The 24374-nt window shown below is 40.6% G+C and overlaps 1 protein-coding gene across 1 annotated transcript in view; it reads right to left on the bottom strand.

Annotated features, from left to right (window-relative positions):
* The window catches only part of LOC139753618 (uncharacterized), a 64077-nt gene that overhangs the window by 16793 nt on the left and 22910 nt on the right, over window positions 1–24374 (bottom strand). The window contains exons 4-7 of the mRNA XM_071670235.1: window positions 24039–24120; window positions 17125–17253; window positions 2086–2216; window positions 1238–1351 (exon numbers count right to left, since the gene is read on the bottom strand). Of these exons, the coding sequence (XP_071526336.1) occupies window positions 1238–1351; window positions 2086–2216; window positions 17125–17253; window positions 24039–24120 (456 nt within the window). The remainder of the gene's footprint in view (window positions 1–1237; window positions 1352–2085; window positions 2217–17124; window positions 17254–24038; window positions 24121–24374) is intronic.

Genomic DNA, 24374 nt, shown 5'->3' with positions numbered 1-24374 from the left:
TTGGTGACTGAGTTTGGTAAAGTGTGTGAAAGAAGAAAGCTGAGAGTAAATGTGAGTAAGAGCAAGGTTATTAGGTTCAGTAGAGTTGAGGGATAAGTTAATTGGGAGGTAGGTTTCAATGGAGAATACCTGGAAGAAGTGAAGTGTTTTAGATTTCCGGGAGTGGATTTAGCAGCGGATGGAACCATGGAAGTGGAAGTGAGTCACAGAGTGGGGAAGAGGGAGAAGGTTCTGGGAGCGTAGAAAAATGTGTGGAAGGCGAGAACGTTATCTTGGAGAGCAAAAATGGGTATGTTTGAAGGAATAGTGGTTCCAACAATGTTATATGGTTGCAACGCATGGGCTATAGATAAGGTTATGCAGAGGAGGGTAGATGTGTTGGAAATTAGATGTTTTAGGGCTATATATGGTGTGAGTTGGTTTGATCGAGTAAGTAATGAAAGGGTAAGAGAGATATGTGTGATAATAAGAAGAGTGTGGTTGAGTGAGCAGAAGAGGGTATATTGAAATGGTTTGGTCACATAGAGAGAATGAGTGAGGAAGATTGACAAAAATGATATATGTCAGAGGTGGAGGGAACGAGAAGTGGGAGACTAAATTGGAGATGGAAGGATGGAGTGAAAAAGATTTTGAGCGATCGGGGCCTGAACATAGAGGAGGGTGAAAGGCGTGCTAGGAATAGAGTGAATTGTAACGATGTGGTATACCGGGGTCGACGTGCTGTCAGCGGATTGACCAGGGCATGTGAAGCGTCTGGGGTAAACCATGGAAAGTTTTGTTGGGCCTGGATGTGGTAAAGGAGGCTGTGGTTTCGGTGCATTACACATGACAGTTGGAGACTGTGTGTGAACGAATGTGGCCTTTGTTGTCTTTTCCTAGCACTACCTCGCGCGCGCGGGGGGATGGGGGTGCCATTTCATGTGTGGCGGGGTGACGACGCGAATGGATGAAGGGAGCAAGTATGAGTATGTACATGTGTATATATGTATATGTCTGCGTATGCATATGTATGTATACGTTGAAATGTATAGGTATGTATATGTGCGTGTGTGGGCATTTATGTATATGCGTGTGTATGTGGGTGGGTTGGGTCATTCTTTCATCTGTTTCATTGCGCTACCTCGCTATTGCAGGAGACAGCGACTAAATACACTGTACATAATAAAAGTTTTAATCATTACAAGAAATGAGAACAATAAGGATAATAGTAATGACGGGACAATGGTCGGTCACTTACGGGTTACGAGAGGGTGGGAAGCAGGCGATGTCGCCACACGCCTCTGATAAGTCTGGCAACATCTCGATGGGGACCGGAGTGAGGATCCGGGGCGGTGTTCCCCCCTGGCTCTCCCTGCCGATAGTGTTCATCTTGTGCATATGTTCTGCATCTACATAACCTCAATCAATGTTCACTACGACTACATGATCAGCTGCTCACGTGAAAGGTTAAGGACTTAACATGAAATGAGTCGTACCTCTCCTGTTGTGTATGATGCAGGATGCAGCAACACCAGTCCTGCGTGTGTATATAAAGCCAAGTGGAAATATGAATGATTGAAAGTGAAGACATTAGTCACTGACCAAGAGCACATTTTCCGTCTTATCTTTTCATGAGAAAGTCTGAGTGTAAGATGTTATTACAGGAGAGATTCGAGTCATGCCTAATTAAATCTGACATATATGTGTGGTAAAAACAAAAGAATGATTGAGAAATATCTGTAACTGAAGGAAATCAGTCAACGGTATTAATATCTAGATATGGCTCATCCCTATCTGATACCACTGGGTGGTTCCAATACGTGGAAATTTTGCTGAAGTCTCTTTGTCACTGGCACACATCAGGAGGTGACATATACTGTGAAAACTTAATATTCATTTCCAGTAACGAACACATAACATACCAGATCACTCACAAATGATTTCTAAGACAGCTAAACTCTGCATTAAGTCAAGCAGCCACGGGAATACAGGCTGCCATGGAGGGACCTAGTTAAGACACTTGTGGAAGCATATTCATACGTATATATCAACTTTACTTATCTAATCAGCAGCACCTGTACCGTCACCAGGGAGAGGAAGACTTACCCGAGAGGGGAGGGGCACTGGACGGCGGAGTCCCGTGCACTGCGGGCCCTGCCGGTATCACCGCTGGGGTCCATGACGGAGGACGGGTCCACCCACCAGGAGTTGCGCCGCACCGCCAGGATCGGGTATTGCTGCAACAAACAGTTGGACTGATCACTCTTCACACGCCTACACTTCCTCCTGAACCTGACCTGCTGTGTGTACTAGTGTTCTTCCTCCACATCTTTAGGATATATTTATAATGACATATAGTTTTGTTTTATAGGATGTATCGAACAGCTGTTGTCATGATCTTCCAATATATGTAAAGTTTTATGACAGGCATGATGCCAAACCCGAACACCACCAATCCGAACACTACCATCCGGAAACACTTATTCACCAACGGCGTCATAGCTACGTCTCTTCCTAGTATATCAACTAACTGTTCTATGTCTTCTATCTGATTCTTGTATCTCCCTCGACGATATGACCGTTACACGAAAGTGCACTTTTGAGCGATCGGGGCCTGAACATGCAGGAGGGTGAAAGGCGTGCAAGGAATAGAGTGAATTGGAACGATGTGGTATACTGGGGTCGACGTGCTGTCAGCGGATTGAACCAGGGCATGTGAAGCGTCTGGGGTAAACCATGGAAAGTTCTGTGGGGCCTGGATGTGGAAAGGGAGCTGTGGTTTCGGTGCATTATTACATGACAGGTAGAGACTGAGTGTGAACGAATGGGCCTTTGTTGTCTTTTCCTAGCGCTACCGCGCACACATGAGGGGGGAGGGGGTTTTTATTTCCATGTGTGGCGGGGTGGCGATGGGAATAAATAAAGGCAGACGGTATGAATTATGTACATGTGTATATATGTATATGTCTGTGTGTGTATATATATGTGTACATTGAGATGTATAGGTATGTATATTTGCGTGTGTGGACGTGTATGTATATACGTGTGTATGTGGGTGGGTTGGGCCATTCTTTCGTCTGTTTCCTTGCGCTACCTCGCTAACGCGGGAGACAGCGACAAAGCAAAATAAATACATAAATGAATATATATATATATATATATATATATATATATATATATATATATATATATATATATATATATATATTATACTTAACCACCGACTCCCACGTTAGCGAGATAGCGCAAGGAAATAGTTGAGGAATAGCCCAACCCACCTACATACACATGTATATACATAAACGCCCAGACACGCACACATACAGACATATACATTTCACCGTATACATACATATACATTCACAGACATATACATATATACATATGTAAAGATTCATACTTGCTGCCTTCATCTATTCCAGTCACCACCCCTCCACACACGAAATAGCATCTCCCTCTCCCGCCACCCCCCCCCCCCCCCTCTACACCCTACAGCGAGGTAGCGCCAGAAACACACAAAAAAACCATATTCGTTCACACTCAGTTTCTAGCTGTCATGTATAATGCACCGAAACCACAGCTCCCTTTCCACATCCATGCCCCATAAAACTTTCCATGGTTTACCCCAGACGCTTCACATGCCCTGGTTGAATCCATTGACAGTACGTCGACCCAGTATACCACATCGTTCCAATTCACTATATTCCTTGCACGCCCTTCACCCTCCTGTATGTTCAGGCCCCGATCGCTCAAAATCTTTTTCACTCCATCTTTCCACCTCCAATTTAGTCTCCTACTTCTCGTTCTCTCCACCTCTGACACATATATCCTCTTTGTCAATCTTTCCACACTCATTCTCTCCATGTCACCAAACCATTTCAATACACCCTCTTCTGCTCTTTCAACCACACTCTTTTTATTACCACACATCTCTCTCCCCCTTTCATCACTTACTCGATCAAACCACCTCACACCACATATTGTCCTCAAATATCTCATTTCCAACACATCCACCCTCCTCCGAATAATCATATAACATTGTTGGAATCGATATTCCGTCAAACATACCCATTTTTGCTCTCCAAGGTAACGTTCTCGCCTTCCATACATTCTTCAACGCCCCCAGAATCTTCGCCCCCTCCCCTACCCTGTGACTCACTTCTGCTTCCATGGTTCCATCCTCTGCTAAATGCGCTCCCAGATATCTAAAACACTTCACTTCCTCCAGTTTTGCTCCATTTAAACTTACCTCCCAATTGACTTGTCCCTCAACCCTACTGAACCTGACAACCTTGCTCTTATCTACATTTACTCTCAGCTTTCTTCTTTCACACTCATTACCAAACTCAGTCAATGATATATATATATATATATATATATATATATATATATATATATATATATATATATATATATATATATATATATATATATATATATATATATATATATATATATATATATATATATATATATATATATATATATATATATATATATATATATATATATATATATATATATATATATATATATATATATATATTATATATATATATATATATATATATATATATATATATATATATATATATATATATATATATATATATATATATATATATATATATATACATATATATATATATATATATATATATATATATATATATATATATATATATATATATATATATATATATATATATATATATATATATATATATATATATATATATATATATATATAGATATAGATATATATATATATATATATATATATATATATATATATATATATATATATATATATATATATATATATATATATATATATATATATATATATATGTGTGTGTGTATATATATACATATATATATACATAATATATATATATTATCCCTGGGGATAGGGGTGAAAGAATACTTCCCACGCATTCCTCGCGTGTCGTAGAAGGCGACTAGAGGGGACGGGAGCGGGGTGCCAGAAATCCTCCCCTCCTTGTATTTTTAACTTTCTGAAATGGGAAACAGAAGAAGGAGTCACGCGGGGAGTGCTCATCGTCCTCGAAGGCTCAGACTGGGGTGTCTAAATGTGTGTGGATGTAACCAAGATGTGAAAAAAGGAGAGATAGGTAGTATGTTTGAGGAAAGGAACCTGGATCTTTTGGCTCTGAGTGAAACGAAGCTCAAGGGTAAAGGGGAAGAGTGGTTTGGGAATGTCTTGGGAGTAAAGTCAGGGGTTAGTGAGACAAGAGCAAGGGAAGGAGTAGCAGTACTCCTGAAACAAGGGTTGTGGGAGTATGTGATAGAATGTAAGAAAGTAAATTCTCGATTAATATGGGTAAAACTGAAAGTTGATGGAGAGAGATGGGTGATTATTGGTGCATATGCACCTGGGCATGAGAAGAAAGATCATGAGAGGCAAGCTGAATGAGTGTGTTAGTGGTTTTGATGCACGAGACCGGGTTATAGTGATGGGTGATTTGAATGCAAAGGTGAGTAATGTGGCAGTTGAGGGAATAATTGGTATGCATGGGGTGTTCAGTGTTGTAAATGGAAATGGTGAAGAGCTTGTAGATTTATGTGCTGAAAAAGGACTGGTGATTGGGAATACCTAGTTTAAAAAGCAAGATATACATAAGTATACGTATGTAAGTAGGAGAGATGGCCAGAGAGCGTTATTGGATTACGTGTTAATTGACAGGCGCGCGAAAGAGAGACTTTTGGATGTTAATGTGCTGAGAGGTGCAACTGGAGGGATGTCTGATCATTATCTTGTGGAGGCTAAGGTGAAGATTTGTATGGGTTTTCAGAAAAGAAGAGTGAATGTTGGGGTGAAGAGGGTGGTGAGAGTAAGTGAGCTTGGGAAGGAGACTTGTGTGAGGAAGTACCAGGAGAGACTGAGTACAGAATGGAAAAAGGTGAGAACAATGGAAGTAAGGGGAGTGGCGGAGGAATGGGATGTATTTAGGGAATCAGTGATGGATTGCGCAAAAGATGTTTGTGGCATGAGAAGAGTGGGAGGTGGGTTGATTAGAAAGGGTAGTGAGTGGTGGGATGAAGAAGTAAGATTATTAGTGAAAGAGAAGAGAGAGGCATTTGGACGATTTTTGCAGGGAAAAAATGCAAGTGAGTGGGAGATGTATAAAAGAAAGAGACAGGAGGTCAAGAGAAAGGTGCAAGAGGTGAAAAAGAGGGCAAATGAGAGTTGGGGTGAGAGAGTATCATTAAATTTTAGGGAGAATAAAAAGATGTTCTGGAAGGAAGTAAATAAAGTGCGTAAGACAAGGGAGCAAATGGGAACTTCAATGAAGATCGAAAATGGGGAGGTGACAACAAGTAGTGGTGATGTGAGAAGGAGATGGAGTGAGTATTTTGAAGGTTTGTTGAATGTGTTTGATGATACAGTGGCAGATATAGGGTGTTTTGGTCGAGGTGGTGTGCAAAGTGAGAGGGTTAGGGAAAATGATTTGGTAAACAGAGAAGAGGTAGTAAAAGCTTTGCGGAAGATGAAAGCCGGCAAGGCAGCAGGTTTGGATGGTATTGCAGTGGAATATATTAAAAAAGGGTGTGACTGTATTGTTGACTGGTTGGTAAGGTTATTCAATGTATGTATGACTCATGGTGAGGTGCCTGAGGATTGGCGGAATGCGTGCATAGTGCCATTGTACAAAGGCAAAGGGGATAAGAGTGAGTGCTCAAATTACAGAGGTATAAGTTTGTTGAGTATTCCTGGTAAATTATATGGGAGGGTATTGATTGAGAGGGTGAAGGCATGTACAGAGCATCAGATTGGGGAAGAGCAGTGTGGTTTCAGAAGTGGTAGAGGATGTGTGGATCAGGTGTTTGCTTTGAAGAATGTATGTGAGAAATACTTAGAAAAGCAAATGGATTTGTATGTAGCATTTATGGATCTGGAGAAGGCATATGATAGAGTTGATAGAGATGCTCTGTGGAAGGTATTAAGAATATATGGTGTGGGAGGCAAGTTGTTAGAAGCAGTGAAAAGTTTTTATCGAGGATGTAAGGCATGTGTACGTGTAGGAAGAGAGGAAAGTGATTGGTTCTCAGTGAATGTAGGTTTGCGGCAGGGGTGTGTGATGTCTCCATGGTTGTTTAATTTGTTTATGGATGGGGTTGTTAGGGAGGTAAATGCAAGAGTCCTGGAAAGAGGGGCAAGTATGAAGTCTGTTGGGGATGAGAGAGCTTGGGAAGTGAGTCAGTTGTTGTTCGCTGATGATACAGCGCTGGTGGCTGATTCATGCGAGAAACTGCAGAAGCTGGTGACTGAGTTTGGTAAAGTGTGTGGAAGAAGAAAGTTAAGAGTAAATGTGAATAAGAGCAAGGTTATTAGGTACAGTAGGGTTGAGGGTCAAGTCAATTGGGAGGTGAGTTTGAATGGAGAAAAACTGGAGGAAGTGAAGTGTTTTAGATATCTGGGAGTGGATCTGTCAGCGGATGGAACCATGGAAGCGGAAGTGGATCATAGGGTGGGGGAGGGGGCGAAAATTTTGGGAGCCTTGAAAAATGTGTGGAAGTCGAGAACATTATCTCGGAAAGCAAAAATGGGTATGTTTGAAGGAATAGTGGTTCCAACAATGTTGTATGGTTGCGAGGCGTGGGCTATGGATAGAGTTGTGCGCAGGAGGATGGATGTGCTGGAAATGAGATGCTTGAGGACAATGTGTGGTGTGAGGTGGTTTGATCGAGTAAGTAACGTAAGGGTAAGAGAGATGTGTGGAAATAAAAAGAGCGTGGTTGAGAGAGCAGAAGAGGGTGTTTTGAAATGGTTTGGGCACATGGAGAGAATGAGTGAGGAAAGATTGACCAAGAGGATATATGTGTCGGAGGTGGAGGGAACGAGGAGAAGAGGGAGACCAAATTGGAGGTGGAAAGATGGAGTGAAAAAGATTTTGTGTGATCGGGGCCTGAACATGCAGGAGGGTGAAAGGAGGGCAAGGAATAGAGTGAATTGGAGCGATGTGGTATACAGGGGTTGACGTGCTGTCAGTGGATTGAATCAAGGCATGTGAAGCGTCTGGGGTAAACCATGGAAAGCTGTGTAGGTATGTATATTTGCGTGTGTGGACGTGTGTATGTACGTGTGTATGGGGGTTGGGCCATTTCTTTCGTCTGTTTCCTTGCGCTACCTCGCAAACGCGGGAGACAGCGACAAAGTATAAAAAAAAAAAAAAAAAATATATATATATATATATTTGGAGGTGGAAAGATGGAGTGAAAAAGATTTTGTGTGATCGGGGCCTGAACATGCAAACGCGGGAGACAGCGACAAAGTATAAAAAAATAAAAAAAAAAATATATATATATATATATTTGGAGGTGGAAAGATGGAGTGAAAAAGATTTTGTGTGATCGGGGCCTGAACATGCAGGAGGGTGAAAGGAGGGCAAGGAATAGAGTGAATTGGAGCGATGTGGTATACAGGGGTTGACGTGCTGTCAGTGGATTGAATCAAGGCATGTGAAGCGTCTGGGGTAAACCATGGAAAGCTGTGTAGGTATGTATATTTGCGTGTGTGGACGTGTGTATGTACGTGTGTATGGGGGTTGGGCCATTTCTTTCGTCTGTTTCCTTGCGCTACCTCGCAAACGCGGGAGACAGCGACAAAGTATAAAAAAAAAAAAAAAATATATATATATATATATATATATATATATATATATATATATATATATATATAAGCACCTCCTACAAACTTTCATATAATCATCCACAAATCTCAAAAACTTGCATGACACACCTATACGCACTTCAGTCTTCTCTTCCATTTCAAACTGTCCTTTCCCTTGTCCTACTTCTTCCTCCTCTGTAATTACTACATATAACAAGAAGAAGCAAGTCTCATCAGAATTTATAGCAAGGTTAACACAATGCAGGCGTGTAAATTTATCACATGCCATAGGTGAGCCGGATCCGTGTTAATTCCTAATGGGATAAGATAGATATCTATTCTTAATGTTGCCAGTTGCCTTGGTGTGATCATTATTATTTAAGTTCCCGATGAGAGTTTTCGTACGTTTATGGAGAAAACGTGAATGATATGGAAGAACGTATTTGTGTGGGGGAACTATTAAAGTTAATGTAACTCTCAACAAGACAATACCTCTACCTATATATGTACATACGCAGTTCATCTACGCTATATTACCGTGTTAGAAGTTTACGTGTGATTAGCATATCAAACCAAAGTTATATAGAGATATAATAGCATACCAAAACTTAGGTATATAGCAATATGATAACATATCGTGCCACAACTATATAGCAATACACGTATGTTAGCACCACAGTAGATCACTCAGCCATGTGTTAAACAGAACTTTCTGAGAACAAGATAACATGACTAATGACATGTAAGAACTGTATTATGATACTATAGATGTGACGAGAATGATAATGACATGGGAGAACTGTATTATGATACTATAGATGTGACGAGAATGATAATGACTTGTAAGAACTGTATCATGATACTATAGATGTGACGAGAATGATGACATGGGAGAACTGTATTATGATGCTATAGATGTGACGAGAATGATAATGAAATGGGAGAGCTGGATTATGATACTATAGGTGTGATGAGAAGGATAATAACATGTGAGAGCTTTATTATGATACTATAGGTGAGACATGAGAATGTCAAGTAAGAATTTTCTGGGTGAGTTTTTCAGCTCTAATCATTCAAGCTGAGTTGGTTCATCTGATCACACCCTCATATATGTATCTGTTTTATCCACACCTTCCCCTCCAGCAGCCCCCTCTAAACGTAAATTTTGGCATCTCATCAAAGTTGAGTGGAATAACTTACGAAGATTTAGACATCTATCATTTCCAAAACCTCTGAATCCTCAACTCCCATATCTTTATTCATCTTGAATCTCACAGTCTTTCCTCTGATCACCGTAAGGTGAGATCCACTGGTGATATTCTTCCTGTCTTACTAATGTCTGGTCGTCATCCCTGAAAGGCTTTGGAAAGTCATGTGTAACTGCCCTTCAGAGGCTCAGATTGGGGTGTCTAAATGTGTGTGGATGTAACCAAGATGAGAAAAAAGGGGAGATAGGTAGAATGTTTGAAGAGAGGAACCTAGATGTTTTGGCTCTGAGTGAAACGAAGCTCAAGGGTAAAGGGGAAGAGTGGTTTGGAAATGTCTTGGGAGTAAAGTCAGGGGTTGGTAAGAGGACAAGAGCAAGGCAAGGAGTAGCACTACTCATGAAACAGGAGTGGTGGGAGTATGTGATAGAGTGTAAGAAAGTAAATTCTAGATTGATATGGGTAAAACTGAAAGTTGATGGAGAGAGATGGGTGATTATTGGTGCATATGCACCTGGGCATGAGAAGAAAGATCATGAGAGGCAAGTGTTTTGGGAGCAGCTGAATGAGTGTGTTAGTGGTTCTGATGCACGAAACCGGGTTATAGTGATGGGTGATTTGAATGCAAATGTGAGTACGTGGCAGTTGAGGGAATGATTGGTATACATGGGGTGTTCAGTGTTGTAAATGGAAATGGTGAAGAGCTAGTAGATTTATGTGCTGAAATAGGACTGGTGATTGGGAATACCTAGTTTAAAAAGAGAGATATACATAAGTATACGTATGTAAGTAGGAGAGATGGCCAGAGAACGTTATTGGATTACGTGTTAATTGATAGGCGCGCGAAAGAGAGACTTTTGGATGTTAATGTGCTGAGAGGTGCAACTGGAGGGATGTCTATTCATTATCTTGTGGAGACGAAAGTGAAGATTTGTAGAGGTTTTCAGAAAAGAAGAGACAATGTTGGGTGAAGAGAGTGGTGAGAGTAAGTGAGCTTGGGAAGGAGACTTGTGTGAGGAAGTACCAGGGGAGACTGAATACAGAATGGAAAAAGGTGAGAACAAAGGAGGTAAGGGGAGTGGGGGAGGAATGGGATGTATTTGGGGAAGCAGTGATGACTTGCGCAAAAAATGCTTGTGGCATGAGAAGCGTGGGAGGTGGCTAGATTGGAAAGGGTGGTGAGTGGTGGGATGAAGAAGTAAGATTATTAGTGAAAGAGAAGAGAGAGGCATTTGGACGATTTTTGCTGGGAAAAAATGCAAATGAGTGAGAGATGTATAAAAGAAAGAGGCAGGAGGTCAAGAGAAAGGTGCAAGAGGTGAAAAAGATGGAAAATGAGAGTTGGGGTGAGAGAGTATCATTAGATTTTAGGGAAATAAAAAGATGTTTTCGAAGGAGGTAAATAAAGTGCGTAAGACAAGGGAGCAAATGGGAACTTCAGTGAAAGGGGCTAATGGAGACGTGATTACAAGTAGTGGTGATGTGAGAAGGAGATGGAGTGAGTATTTTGAAGGTTTGTTGAATGTGTTTGATGATAGAGTGGCAGATGTTGGGTGTTTTGGTCGAGGTGGTATGAAAAGTGAGAGGGTTAGGGAAAATGATTTGGTAAACAGAGAAGAGGTAGTAAAAGCTTTGAGGAAGATGAAAGCCGGCAAGGCAGCGGGTTTGGATGGTATTGCAGTGGAATTTATTAAAAAGGGGGGTGACTGTATTGTTGACTGGTTGGTAAGGTTATTTAATGTATGTATGATTCATGGTGAGGTGCCTGAGGATTGGCGGAATGCTTGCATAGTGCCATTGTACAAAGGCAAAGGGGATAAGAGTGAGTGCTCAAATTACAGAGGTATAAGTTTGTTGAGTATTCCTGGGTAATTATATGGGAGGATATTGATTGAGAGGGTGAAGGCATGTACAGAGCATCAGATTGGGGAAGAGCAGTTTGGTTTCAGAAGTAGTAGAGGTTGTGTGGATCAGGTGTTTGCGTTGAAGAATGTATGTGAGAAATACTTAGAAAAGCAAATGGATTCGTATGTAGCATTTATGGATCTGAAGAAGGCATATGATAGAGTTGATAGAGATGCTCTGTGGAAGGTATTAAGAATATATGGTGTGGGAGGCAAGTTGTTAGAAGCAGTGAAAAGTTTTTATCGAGGATTTAAGGCATGTGTACGTGTAGGAAGAGAGGAAAGTGATTGGTTCTCATTGAATGTAGGTTTGCGGCAGGGGTGTGTGATGTCTCCATGGCTGTTTAATTTGTTTATGGATGGGGTTGTTAGGGAGGTGAATGTAAGAGCTTTGGAAAGAGGGGCAAGTATGCAGTCTGTTGTGGATGAGAGAGATTGGGATGTGTCAGTTGTTGATCGCTGATGATACAGCGCTATGGCTGATTCATTTGAAAAACTGCAGAAGCTGGTGACTGAATTTGGTAAGGTGTGTGAAAGAAGAAAGTTGAGAGTAAATGTGAATAAGAGCAAGGTTAGTAGGTACAGTAGGGTTGAGGGTCAAGTCAATTGGGAGGTAAGTTTGAATGGAGAAAAACTGGAGGAAGTAAAGTGTTTTAGATATCTGGGAGTGGATTTGGCAGCGGATGGAACCATGGAAGCGTAAGTGAATCATAGGGTGGGGGAGGGGGCGAAAGTTCTGGGAGCCTTGAAAAATGTGTGGAAGTCGAGAACATTATCTCGGAAAGCAAAAATGGGTATGTTTGAAGGAATAGTGGTTCCAACAATGTTGTATGGCTGCGAGGCGTGGGCTATGGATAGAGTTGTGCGCAGGAGGGTGGATGTGCTGGAAATGAGATGTTTGAGGACAATATGTGGTGTGAGGTGGTTTGATCGAGTAAGTAATGTAAGGGTAAGAGAAATGTGTGGTAATAAAAAGAGTGTGGTTGAGAGAGCAGAAGAGGGTGTTTTGAAATGGTTTGGTCACATGGAGAGAATGAGTGAGGAAAGATTGACCAAGTGGTTATATGTGTCAGAGGTGGAGGGAATGAGGAGAAGTGGGAGACCAAATTGAAGGTGGAAAGATGGAGTGAAAAAGATTTTGAGTGATCGGGGCCTGAACATGCAGGAGGGTGAAAGGCGTGCAAGGAATAGAGTGATTGGAACGATGTGGTATACCGGGGTCGACGCGCTGTCAATGGATTGAACCAGGGCATGTGAAGCGTCTGGGGTAAACCATGGAAAGTTCTGTGGGGCCTGGATGTGGAAAGGGAGCTGTGGTTTCGGTGCATTATTACATGACAGCTAGAGACTGAGTGTGAACGAATGTGGCCTTTTGTTGTCTTTCCCTAGCGCTACCTCGCACACATGAGGGGGGAGGGTGGTTGTTATTCCATGTGTGGCGGGGTGCCGATGGGAATGAATAAAGGCAGACAGTATGCATTATGTACATGTGTATATATATATATATATGTCTGTGTATATATATATATATATATATATATATATATATATATATATATATATATATATATATATATATATATATATATATATATATATATATATATATATATATATATATATATATATATATATAATGTGGCAGTTGAGGGAATAATTGGTATGCATGGGGTGTTCAGTGTTGTAAATGGAAATGGTGAAGAGCTTGTAGATTTATGTGCTGAAAAAGGACTGATGATTGGGAATACCTGGTTTAAAAAGCGAGATATACATAAGTATACTTATGTAAGTAGGAGAGATGGCCAGAGAGCGTTATTGGATTACGTGTTAATTGACAGGCGTGCGAAAGAGAGACTTTTGGATGTTAATGTGCTGAGAGGTGCAACTGGAGGGATGTCTGATCATTATCTTGTGGAGGCTAAGGTGAAGATTAGTATGGGTTTTCAGAAAAGAGGAGTGAATGTTGGGGTGAAGAAGGTGGTGAGAGTAAGTGAGCTTGGGAAGGAGACCTGTGTGGGGAAGTACCAGGAGAGACTGTGTACAGAATGGAAAAAGGTGAGAACAATGGAAGTAAGGGGAGTGGGGGAGGAATGGGATGTATTTAGGGAATCAGTGATGGATTGCGCAAAAGATGCTTGTGGCATGAGAAGAGTGGGAGGTGGGCTGTTTAGAAAGGGTAGTGAGTGGTGGGATGAAGAAGTAAGAGTATTAGTGAAAGAGAAGAGAGAGGCATTTGGACGATTTTTGCAGGGAAAAAATGCAATTGAGTGGGAGAAGTATAAAAGAAAGAGACAGGAGGTCAAGAGAAAGGTGCAAGAGGTGAAAGAAAGGGCAAATGAGAGTTGGGGTGAGAGACTATCAGTAAATTTTAGGGAGAATAAAAAGATGTTCTGGAAGGAGGTAAATAGGGTGCGTAAGACAAGGGAGCAAATGGGAACTTCAGTGAAGGGCGTAAATGGGGAGGTGATAACAAGTAGCGGTGATGTGAGAAGGAGATGGAGTGAGTATTTTGAAGGTTTGTTGAATGTGTCTGATGACAGAGTGGCAGATATAGGGTGTTTCGGTCGAGGTGGTGTGCAAAGTGAGAGGGTTAGGGAAAATGATTTGGTAAACAGAGAAGAGGTAGTAAAAGCTTTGCGGAAGATGAAAGCCGGCAAGGCAGCAGGTTTGGATGGTATTGCAGTGGAATTTATTAAAAAAGGGGGTGACTGTATTGTTGACTGGTTGGTAAGGTTATTTAATGTATGTATGACTCATGGTGAGGTGCCTGAGGATTGGCGGAATGCGTGCATAGTGCCATTGTACAAAGGCAAAGGGGATAAGAGTGAGTGCTCAAATTACAGAGGTATAAGTTTGTTGAGTATTCCTGGTAAATTATATGGGAGGGTATTGATTGAGAGGGTGAAGGCATGTACAGAGCATCAGATTGGGGAAGAGCAGTGCGGTTTCAGAAGTGGTAGAGGATGTGTGGATCAGGTGTTTGCTTTGAAGAATGTATGTGAGAAATACTTAGAAAAGCAAATGGATTTGTATGTAGCATTTATGGATCTGGAGAAGGCATATGATAGAGTTGATAGAGATGCTCTGTGGAAGGTATTAAGAATATATGGTGTGGGAGGCAAGTTGTTAGAAGCAGTGAAAAGTTTTTATCGAGGATGTAAGGCATGTGTACGTGTAGGAAGAGAGGAAAGTGATTGGTTCTCAGTGAATGTAGGTTTGCGGCAGGGGTGTGTGATGTCTCCATGGTTGTTTAATTTGTTTATGGATGGGGTTGTTAGGGAGGTAAATGCAAGAGTCCTGGAAAGAGGGGCAAGTATGAAGTCTGTTGGGGATGAGAGAGCTTGGGAAGTGAGTCAGTTGTTGTTCGCTGATGATACAGCGCTGGTGGCTGATTCATGTGAGAAACTGCAGAAGCTGGTGACTGAGTTTGGTAAAGTGTGTGGAAGAAGAAAGTTAAGAGTAAATGTGAATAAGAGCAAGGTTATTAGGTACAGTAGGGGTGAGGGTCAAGTCAATTGGGAGGTGAGTTTGAATGGAGAAAACTGGAGGAAGTGAAGTGTTTTAGATATCTGGGAGTGGATCTGTCAGCGGATGGAACCATGGAAGCGGAAGTGGATCATAGGGTGGGGGAGGGGGCGAAAATCCTGGGAGCCTTGAAAAATGTGTGGAAGTCGAGAACATTATCTCGGAAAGCAAAAATGGGTATGTTTGAAGGAATAGTGGTACCAACAATGTTGTATGGTTGCGAGGCGTGGGCTATGGATAGAGATGTGCGCAGGAGGATGGATGTGCTGGAAATGAGATGTTTGAGGAAAATGTGTGGTGTGAGGTGGTTTGATCGAGTAAGTAACGTAAGGGTAAGAGAGATGTGTGGAAATAAAAAGAGCGTGGTTGAGAGAGCAGAAGAGGGTGTTTTGAAATGGTTTGGGCACATGGAGAGAATGAGTGAGGAAAGATTGACCAAGAGGATATATGTGTCGGAGGTGGAGGGAACGAGGAGAAGAGGGAGACCAAATTGGAGGTGGAAAGATGGAGTGAAAAAGATTTTGTGTGATCGGGGCCTGAACATGCAGGAGGGTGAAAGGAGGGCAAGGAATAGAGTGAATTGGAGCGATGTGGTATACAGGGGTTGACGTGCTGTCAGTGGATTGAATGAAGGCATGTGAAGCGTCTGGGGTAAACCATGGAAAGCTGTGTAGGTATGTATATTTGCGTGTGTGGACGTGTGTATGTACATGTGTATGGGGGGGGGGTTGGGCCATTTCTTTCGTCTGTTTCCTTGCGCTACCTCGCAAACGCGGGAGACAGCGACAAAGTATAAAAAAAAAAAAAAAAAAAAAAAAAATATATATATATATATATATATATATATATATATGTATACGTTGAGATGTATAGGTATATATTTTTTTGCGTGTGTGGACGTGTATGTATATACATATGTATGTGGGTGGGTTGGGCCATTCTTTCGTCTGTTTCCTTGCGCTACCTCGCTAACGCGGAAGACAGCGAGAAAGCAAAATAAATAAAAATAAATAAATATATATATATATATATATATATATATATATATATATATATATATATATATATATATATATTGCACAGGGGTCCCGGGTTCGATCCTGGCTGTTGGAGGTTTGTATGTTCTATGAAGGTGCGCGTTCATATGCACTTTATTCGTATATATATATATATATATATATATATATATATATATATATATATATATATATATATATATATATATATATATATATATATATATATAAATATATATATATATATATATATATATATATATATATATATATATATCTCTCCGGGGATAGGGGAGAAAGAATACTTTCCACGTATTCCCTGCGTGTCGTAGAAGGCGATTAAAAGGGAAGGGAGCGGGGGGCTGGAAATCTTCCCCTCTCCTTTTTTTTTTTTTAATTTTCTAAAGGAAGGAACAGGGAAGGGGGCCGGGTGAGGATGTTTCCTCAGAGGCCCAGTCCTCTGCTCTTAACGCTATCTCGCTGAGGCGGGAAATGGCGAATAGTATGAAAGAAAAGAAAGATATATATATATATATATATATATATATAAATATATATATATATATATATATATATATATATATATATATATATATATATATATATATATATATATATATATATATATATATATATATATATATATATATATATATATATATATATATATTATCCATAGGGATAGGAGAGAGAGAATACTGTCCACGTAATTCCCTGAGTGTCGGAGAAGGCTATCAAAAAGGAGTTGGAGCAGCGGGCTGGAAATTCTCCCCTCCTGTTTAACTTTTCCAAAAGAAGGAAGAGAGAAAAGAGCCAAGTGAGGAATTGTGAATGGTGTGAGGAATTGGTGTAGAACTTACCTGGTGTGGAGCAGGGGCAGCCGTGTGCATGGGCGAGGTGGAGACGTTATCGTGGGTGAAGCTGTTCTCCAGCTGACACAGCTGGCGCTCAGATATGACCAGCTGTTTGGCTTTCTCGTCCTGACTGATCTGTTCGAAGATTTACAACACTTTAGTAATCATGACGACATAAGGAAGAGTATTATTAATGATTGCTTTGGTAATGATGTTGACAGTAATGGTAATAATTATAGTGGTGATTCATTGTGAGTGTACAGGAGGACGTAACAACGTAGCTGGTGCGGGACTAACTGTGGACATTGGTATGAGGAAAAGATCAGACTGAAAGTTGTTGGTTCTTTGGTGCTGTTGCTAAGATATGTCGTGGAGGATACACCTGGGATGGTCTGCCTCAGTAAGACTAATATATTATGGTGTCGGAGGCTACAGAGAATATCAAACATACTCATGAGACGCGACTCAAACATTAGCCATTAACAAGAAAGTTATGAAAAAAAAGTCACATAACCCATCGAGAAACAACTGCCCACCAACCCTTCATCCCACTGATACAACCACAATAACTACAACTTGAAAGAACTCGCTTATAATCATTCCTGATAACACATCAGACTCTCACATTAGACATTTTAGTTTAGTTGCTTCCAAGCACTTACGGATATCTTCAACCACTCTCATCAGCTACACAGCAAAATCTGGAAACTTGCTCATATTTCACCAGTTCTAAAACCCTCCAATACACTTAACTTTTCTTACCTTTCCTGATAACACCTCAGTCTTCAGTATCCAAACTCTGTGAAAACTGACCCTCGAGAGAATTTTGTTAAACATCCCCCAACCACTCATACAGCATGACTTCAAACCTATATACTCCACCATCATACTACACAGATCTCACACAACGTAACCTAGATAGCTTCAACCAGCCACGCCCTCTATCCCGCACAATACCAGTGGCAACAGACATCAACAAAGCATTTGACAGTTTTCGCCGTCACATCCTAACACAGATGACACTTAGCGCCAGTCTGCACAAAGATAGTTAATGTGGCTGACCAATTTCATATCTGGTCGCCATACCTGAGTTACTCAAAATGGCTTTACCAATAAAACTCCTAAACTCTACAATATAGTTCCCAAGGAATAGTTCTTTCTCTAACCCTCTTCAATCTCTTCCAACATAGACCCCCCCCCCACCCCCATTACCTGCAACAATAAACATACAACACAAAATTACATAATTGGGACAATGGCTCAACCAGAACAGAAAGACTGTATTCCAGGAAAAGTTTTTTTTTTAGTCGCTTTTTTAACCCCAGACAGATATGAATCCAGCTCACACCCTTCCGTCCTCCTGAATAGATGATAATCATTTCCAATGAATAAAACACCAACCGATCTAGAAAGCAAATTCGATATACATAAGACACTCAGTCCTCATGCCAAAAACATCAACACAAATCACAGACAAATCAAATGCCCTCAGAATATTAACTGACAATATATATATATATATATATATATATATATATATATATATATATATATATATATATATATATATATATATATATATATATATATATATATATATATATTATCCCTTGGGATAGGGGATTAAGAATACTTCCCACGTATTCCCTGCGTGTCGTAGAAGGCGACTAAAAGGGGAGGGAGCGGGGGGCTGGAAATCCTCCCCTCTCGTTTTTTTTTTTTAATTTTCCAAAAGAAGGAACAGAGGGGGCCAGGTGAGGATATTCCAAAAAAGGCCCAGTCCTCTGTTCTTAACGCTACCTCGCTAACGCGGGAAATGGCGAATAGTTTGAAAAAAAAAAAAAAAAAAAAAAAAAAGAATATATATATATATATATATATATATATATATATATATATATATATATATATATATATATATCCCTATGAGTCCACGGGGAAAATGAAACACGACAAGTTCCCAAGTGCACTTTCGTATAATCATCACATCATCAGGGGAGACACAAGAGAGAAATATAACAGTCAGTTGATATACAATGAAGAGACGTAGCTAGAATGCCATATGGTAAACATGCGATTGTCCAATTATATTCCTAAGAGTCCACGGGGAAAATAAAACACGATAAGTTCCCAAGAGCACTTTCGTGTAATAATCACATCAGTAGGGGAGAACACAACGAAGTCAATAAGAAAGTATTACATCAGAGATGGAGTCGTAGACAAGAGAAGTGTTATGGCTTGATGAAAGCGTTACGCCAGGAGGAAAAAGGAGAAGGTCCAGTAGCTGGGACGCCATTTGGTAAACATGCAATTGTCCAAGACAGACAACGAGGGTATCATGAACTTATCATTATACAAATTCTATCAACAATGAAGTTATCTAATTTGTATAGACCATCACTAATATTAAGATTATACTTCTTTGTGTATTCAGTAATAGAAGATTCAATGATATTTCTCGTGGTAATAGAGTTAGAGTTAATAACTGAGATGGCATTACTCCAGTCAATACAATGATCATAGTTTTTAATGTGATTGAATAAGGCATTTGATTCTTGTCCCTTTCTTATACTATATTTATGTTGCTTAAGTCTAACAGAAAGATCCTTACCAGTCTGCCATACATAAAACTTATAACAATATCTACATGGCACTTTATAGACGCACCCAAGAGAATTTTCTGGTGAATTCCTGATTAAGATATTCTTTATAGTATCACTGTTCCTTAGGGCATGACGTATTTGCAGTCCAGAGTATATTGATGATGAGTTTGAGAAGATATATTCTATTTGAATATGTTAAAGTACCTTAGATATTTCATTGAAAAATCCCTTAAGTTAGCAAAGAAATCATATAGAGTTGAGCCCAGACCTCCCATTGACGCCAAGAATCATTCAGTTCTCCCTTTTGATAATAATTTCACTTTGCATCCCATGTTGCTTAAATTCTTTAATGTAAATGTTGCCTTTAGCGACAATAATACTATAAAGAATATCAACAAAAGAAGCACAAAGCTTCAGGAGGATCAGAGTTCAAAGAAGTAAATCCAAACGTCATCTAATCTTCCTTGTATTGCCGATATTAGGTAACTCCTGTCTTCTTAATCATCTGAGTGGTACCTGTGAGTATACTTGTGCGTGGTGTCTGTGAGTGGTAACTGTGAGTAAAACCTGTGAGTGGTAACTATGAGTATAACCTGTGAGTGGTAACTATGAGTATAACCTGTGAGTGTAACTGTGAGTATAACCTGTGAGTGGTAACTATGAGTATAACCTGTGAGTGGTAACTGTGAGTAAAACCTGTGAGTGGTACCTGTGAGTATACTTGTGCGTGGTGTCTGTGAGTGGTAACTGTGAGTAAAACCTGTGAGTGGTAACTGTGAGTAAAACCTGTGAGTGGTAACTGTGAGTAAAACCTGTGAGTGGTAACTGTGAGTATAACCTGTGAGTGGTACTTGTGAATAGTTCCTATGAGTGGTACCTGTGAGTATACTTGTGCGTGGTGTCTGTGAGTGGTAACTATGAGTATAACCTGTGAGTGTAACTGTGAGTATAACCTGTGAGTGGTAACTGTGAGTAAAACCTGTGAGTGGTAACTAGGAGTATAACCTGTGAGTGGTAACTGTGAGTATAACCTGTGAGTGGTAACTGTGAGTGGTACCTGTGAGTATACTTGTGAGTGGTAACTGTGAGTATAACCTGTGAGTGGTAACTATGAGTATAACCTGTGAGTGTAACTGTGAGTATAACCTGTGAGTGGTAACTATGAGTATAACCTGTGAGTGGTAACTGTGAGTAAAACCTGTGAGTGGTAACTGTGAGTAAAACCTGTGAGTGGTAACTGTGAGTAAAACCTGTGAGTGGTAACTGTGAGTAAAACCTGTGAGTGGTAACTGTGAGTAAAACCTGTGAGTGGTAACTGTGAGTAAAACCTGTGAGTGGTAACTGTGAGTATAACCTGTGAGTGGTAACTATGAGTATAACCTGTGAGTGTAACTGTGAGTATAACCTGTGAGTGGTAACTATGAGTATAACCTGTGAGTGGTAACTATGAGTATAACCTGTGAGTGGTAACTATGAGTATAACCTGTGAGTGGTAACTATGAGTATAACCTGTGAGTGGTAACTATGAGTATAACCTGTGAGTGGTAACTGTGAGTAAAACCTGTGAGTGGTAACTGTGAGTAAAACCTGTGAGTGGTAACTGTGAGTGGTACCTGTGAGTATACTTGTGCGTGGTGTCTGTGAGTGGTAACTGTGAGTAAAACCTGTGAGTGGTAACTGTGAGTATAACCTGTGAGTGGTAACTGTGAGTGGTACCTGTGAGTATACTTGTGCGTGGTGTCTGTGAGTGGTAACTGTGAGTAAAACCTGTGAGTGGTAACTGTGAGTAAAACCTGTGAGTGGTAACTGTGAGTAAAACCTGTGAGTGGTAACTATGAGTATAACCTGTGAGTGGTAACTATGAGTATAACCTGTGAGTGGTAACTATGAGTATAACCTGTGAGTGGTAACTATGAGTATAACCTGTGAGTGGTAACTGTGAGTAAAACCTGTGAGTGGTAACTGTGAGTATAACCTGTGAGTGGTAACTGTGAGTATAACCTGTGAGTGGTAACTATGAGTATAACCTGTGAGTGGTAACTATGAGTATAACCTGTGAGTGGTAACTATGAGTATAACCTGTGAGTGGTAACTGTGAGTAAAACCTGTGAGTGGTAACTGTGAGTAAAACCTGTGAGTGGTAACTGTGAGTAAAACCTGTGAGTGGTAACTATGAGTATAACCTGTGAGTGGTAACTATGAGTATAACCTGTGAGTGGTAACTGTGAGTAAAACCTGTGAGTGGTAACTGTGAGTATAACCTGTGAGTGTAACTGTGAGTATAACCTGTGAGTGGTAACTATGAGTATAACCTGTGAGTGGTAACTATGAGTATAACCTGTGAGTGGTAACTATGAGTATAACCTGTGAGTGGTAACTATGAGTATAACCTGTGAGTGTAACTGTGAGTATAACCTGTGAGTGTAACTGTGAGTATAACCTGTGAGTGGTAACTATGAGTATAACCTGTGAGTGTAACTGTGAGTATAACCTGTGAGTGTAACTGTGAGTATAACCTGTGAGTGGTAACTGTGAGTGGTACCTGTGAGTATACTTGTGCGTGGTGTCTGTGAGTGGTAACTATGAGTATAACCTGTGAGTGTAACTGTGAGTATAACCTGTGAGTGTAACTGTGAGTATAACCTGTGAGTGGTAACTGTGAGTAAAACCTGTGAGTGGTACTTGTGAGCGGTACTCGTGATTGGCATGTGTTTGTGATACCTGTGAGTAGTTCCTATGAGTGGTACCTGTGAGTATACTTGTGCGTGGTGTCTGTGAGTGGTAACTATGAGTATAACCTGTGAGTGGTAACTATGAGTATAACCTGTGAGTGGTAACTATGAGTATAACCTGTGAGTGTAACTGTGAGTATAACCTGTGAGTGGTAACTGTGAGTAAAACCTGTGAGTGGTAACTATGAGTATAACCTGTGAGTGTAACTGTGAGTATAACCTGTGAGTGGTAACTATGAGTATAACCTGTGAGTGTAACTGTGAGTATAACCTGTGAGTGTAACTGTGAGTATAACCTGTGAGTGTAACTGTGAGTATAACCTGTGAGTGTAACTGTGAGTATAACCTGTGAGTGGTAACTATGAGTATAACCTGTGAGTGGTAACTGTGAGTAAAACCTGTGAGTGGTAACTGTGAGTAAAACCTGTGAGTGGTACTTGTGAATAGTTCCTATGAGTGGTACCTGTGAGTATACTTGTGCGTGGTGTCTGTGAGTGGTAACTGTGAGTGGTACCTGTGAGTATACTTGTGCGTGGTGTCTGTGAGTGGTAACTATGAGTATAACCTGTGAGTGGTAACTATGAGTATAACCTGTGAGTGGTAACTATGAGTATAACCTGTGAGTGGTAACTGTGAGTAAAACCTGTGAGTGGTAACTGTGAGTAAAACCTGTGAGTGGTAACTGTGAGTAAAACCTGTGAGTGGTAACTGTGAGTAAAACCTGTGAGTGGTACTTGTGAGCGGTACTCGTGATTGGCATGTGTTTGTGATACCTGTGAGTGGTACTTGTGAATAGTTCCTATGAGTGGTACCTGTGAGTATACTTGTGCGTGGTGTCTGTGAGTGGTAACTGTGAGTATAACCTGTGAGTGGTAACTATGAGTATAACCTGTGAGTGGTAACTGTGAGTATAACCTGTGAGTGGTAACTGTGAGTGGTACCTGTGAGTATACTTGTGCGTGGTGTCTGTGAGTGGTAACTGTGAGTATAACCTGTGAGTGGTAACTATGAGTATAACCTGTGAGTGGTAACTGTGAGTGGTACCTGTGAGTATACTTGTGCGTGGTGTCTGTGAGTGGTAACTGTGAGTATAACCTGTGAGTGGTAACTATGAGTATAACCTGTGAGTGGTAACTGTGAGTGGTACCTGTGAGTATATTTGTGAGTGGTAAATGTGAGTATATCCTTTGAGTGGTACCTGTGAGTGGTATCTGTGAGTTGTACCTGTAAGTAGTACTTATAAGTGGCACTCGTAAGTGACACTTGTGAGTGGTACCAATAAATATGTTACACTTGGAATGATGCTGGGTAGTCTCGTTTCATTACTACCTGTCCATCTGTCTCTCTTTGTGAAAACGGATACCCACTGAACATTGAGCTCTCCACAGCGTATCTAACCTAACCTGACGGAGGTAACCATAGCTCTACCATCCACGCCAACAGCCACAACCCCACACACACACACACACACACATCTTCTTCCAGCTGTGACCATTACTTTGAAATCTCGATGTCATTGTCCCTTAATATCAATATTCTGTGTTCTGCCTGGGGGGGTAAGAGCCATATGCAATAAACGGTTTACCTCGTTTGATTCACTGGCCTCAAGAGCCAGGTGGTCGTTCAACCTGACTCTGTACTTAAACACGGTCTGCATGACGGGGTATCTGTGTGACCACACATGAGCCGAGGATTGTAGTCAGGATTTGTGATGACCATCTTTTTTTTGTAAAGAACTTACTGACTAATGCTTTTGCAGGCATTCCTAGATATTCATCCGCTCTGATAACACCCTCACACGAGAACGGTCCACGGAGGTCCGCCTCACAAGCCCCACTTTGGACCGCATATTTGTGGTGAGAGCAATGTATCATTTCTTCATTTTCGAGCGTCTGTTTGAACTTGTATAACACAAATTCCA

The sequence above is a fragment of the Panulirus ornatus genome, chromosome 15 (genome assembly GCF_036320965.1).
Source record: "Panulirus ornatus isolate Po-2019 chromosome 15, ASM3632096v1, whole genome shotgun sequence".
NCBI lineage: Eukaryota > Metazoa > Arthropoda > Malacostraca > Decapoda > Palinuridae > Panulirus > Panulirus ornatus.
This window is presented reverse-complemented; position numbering and strand designations above follow the sequence as displayed.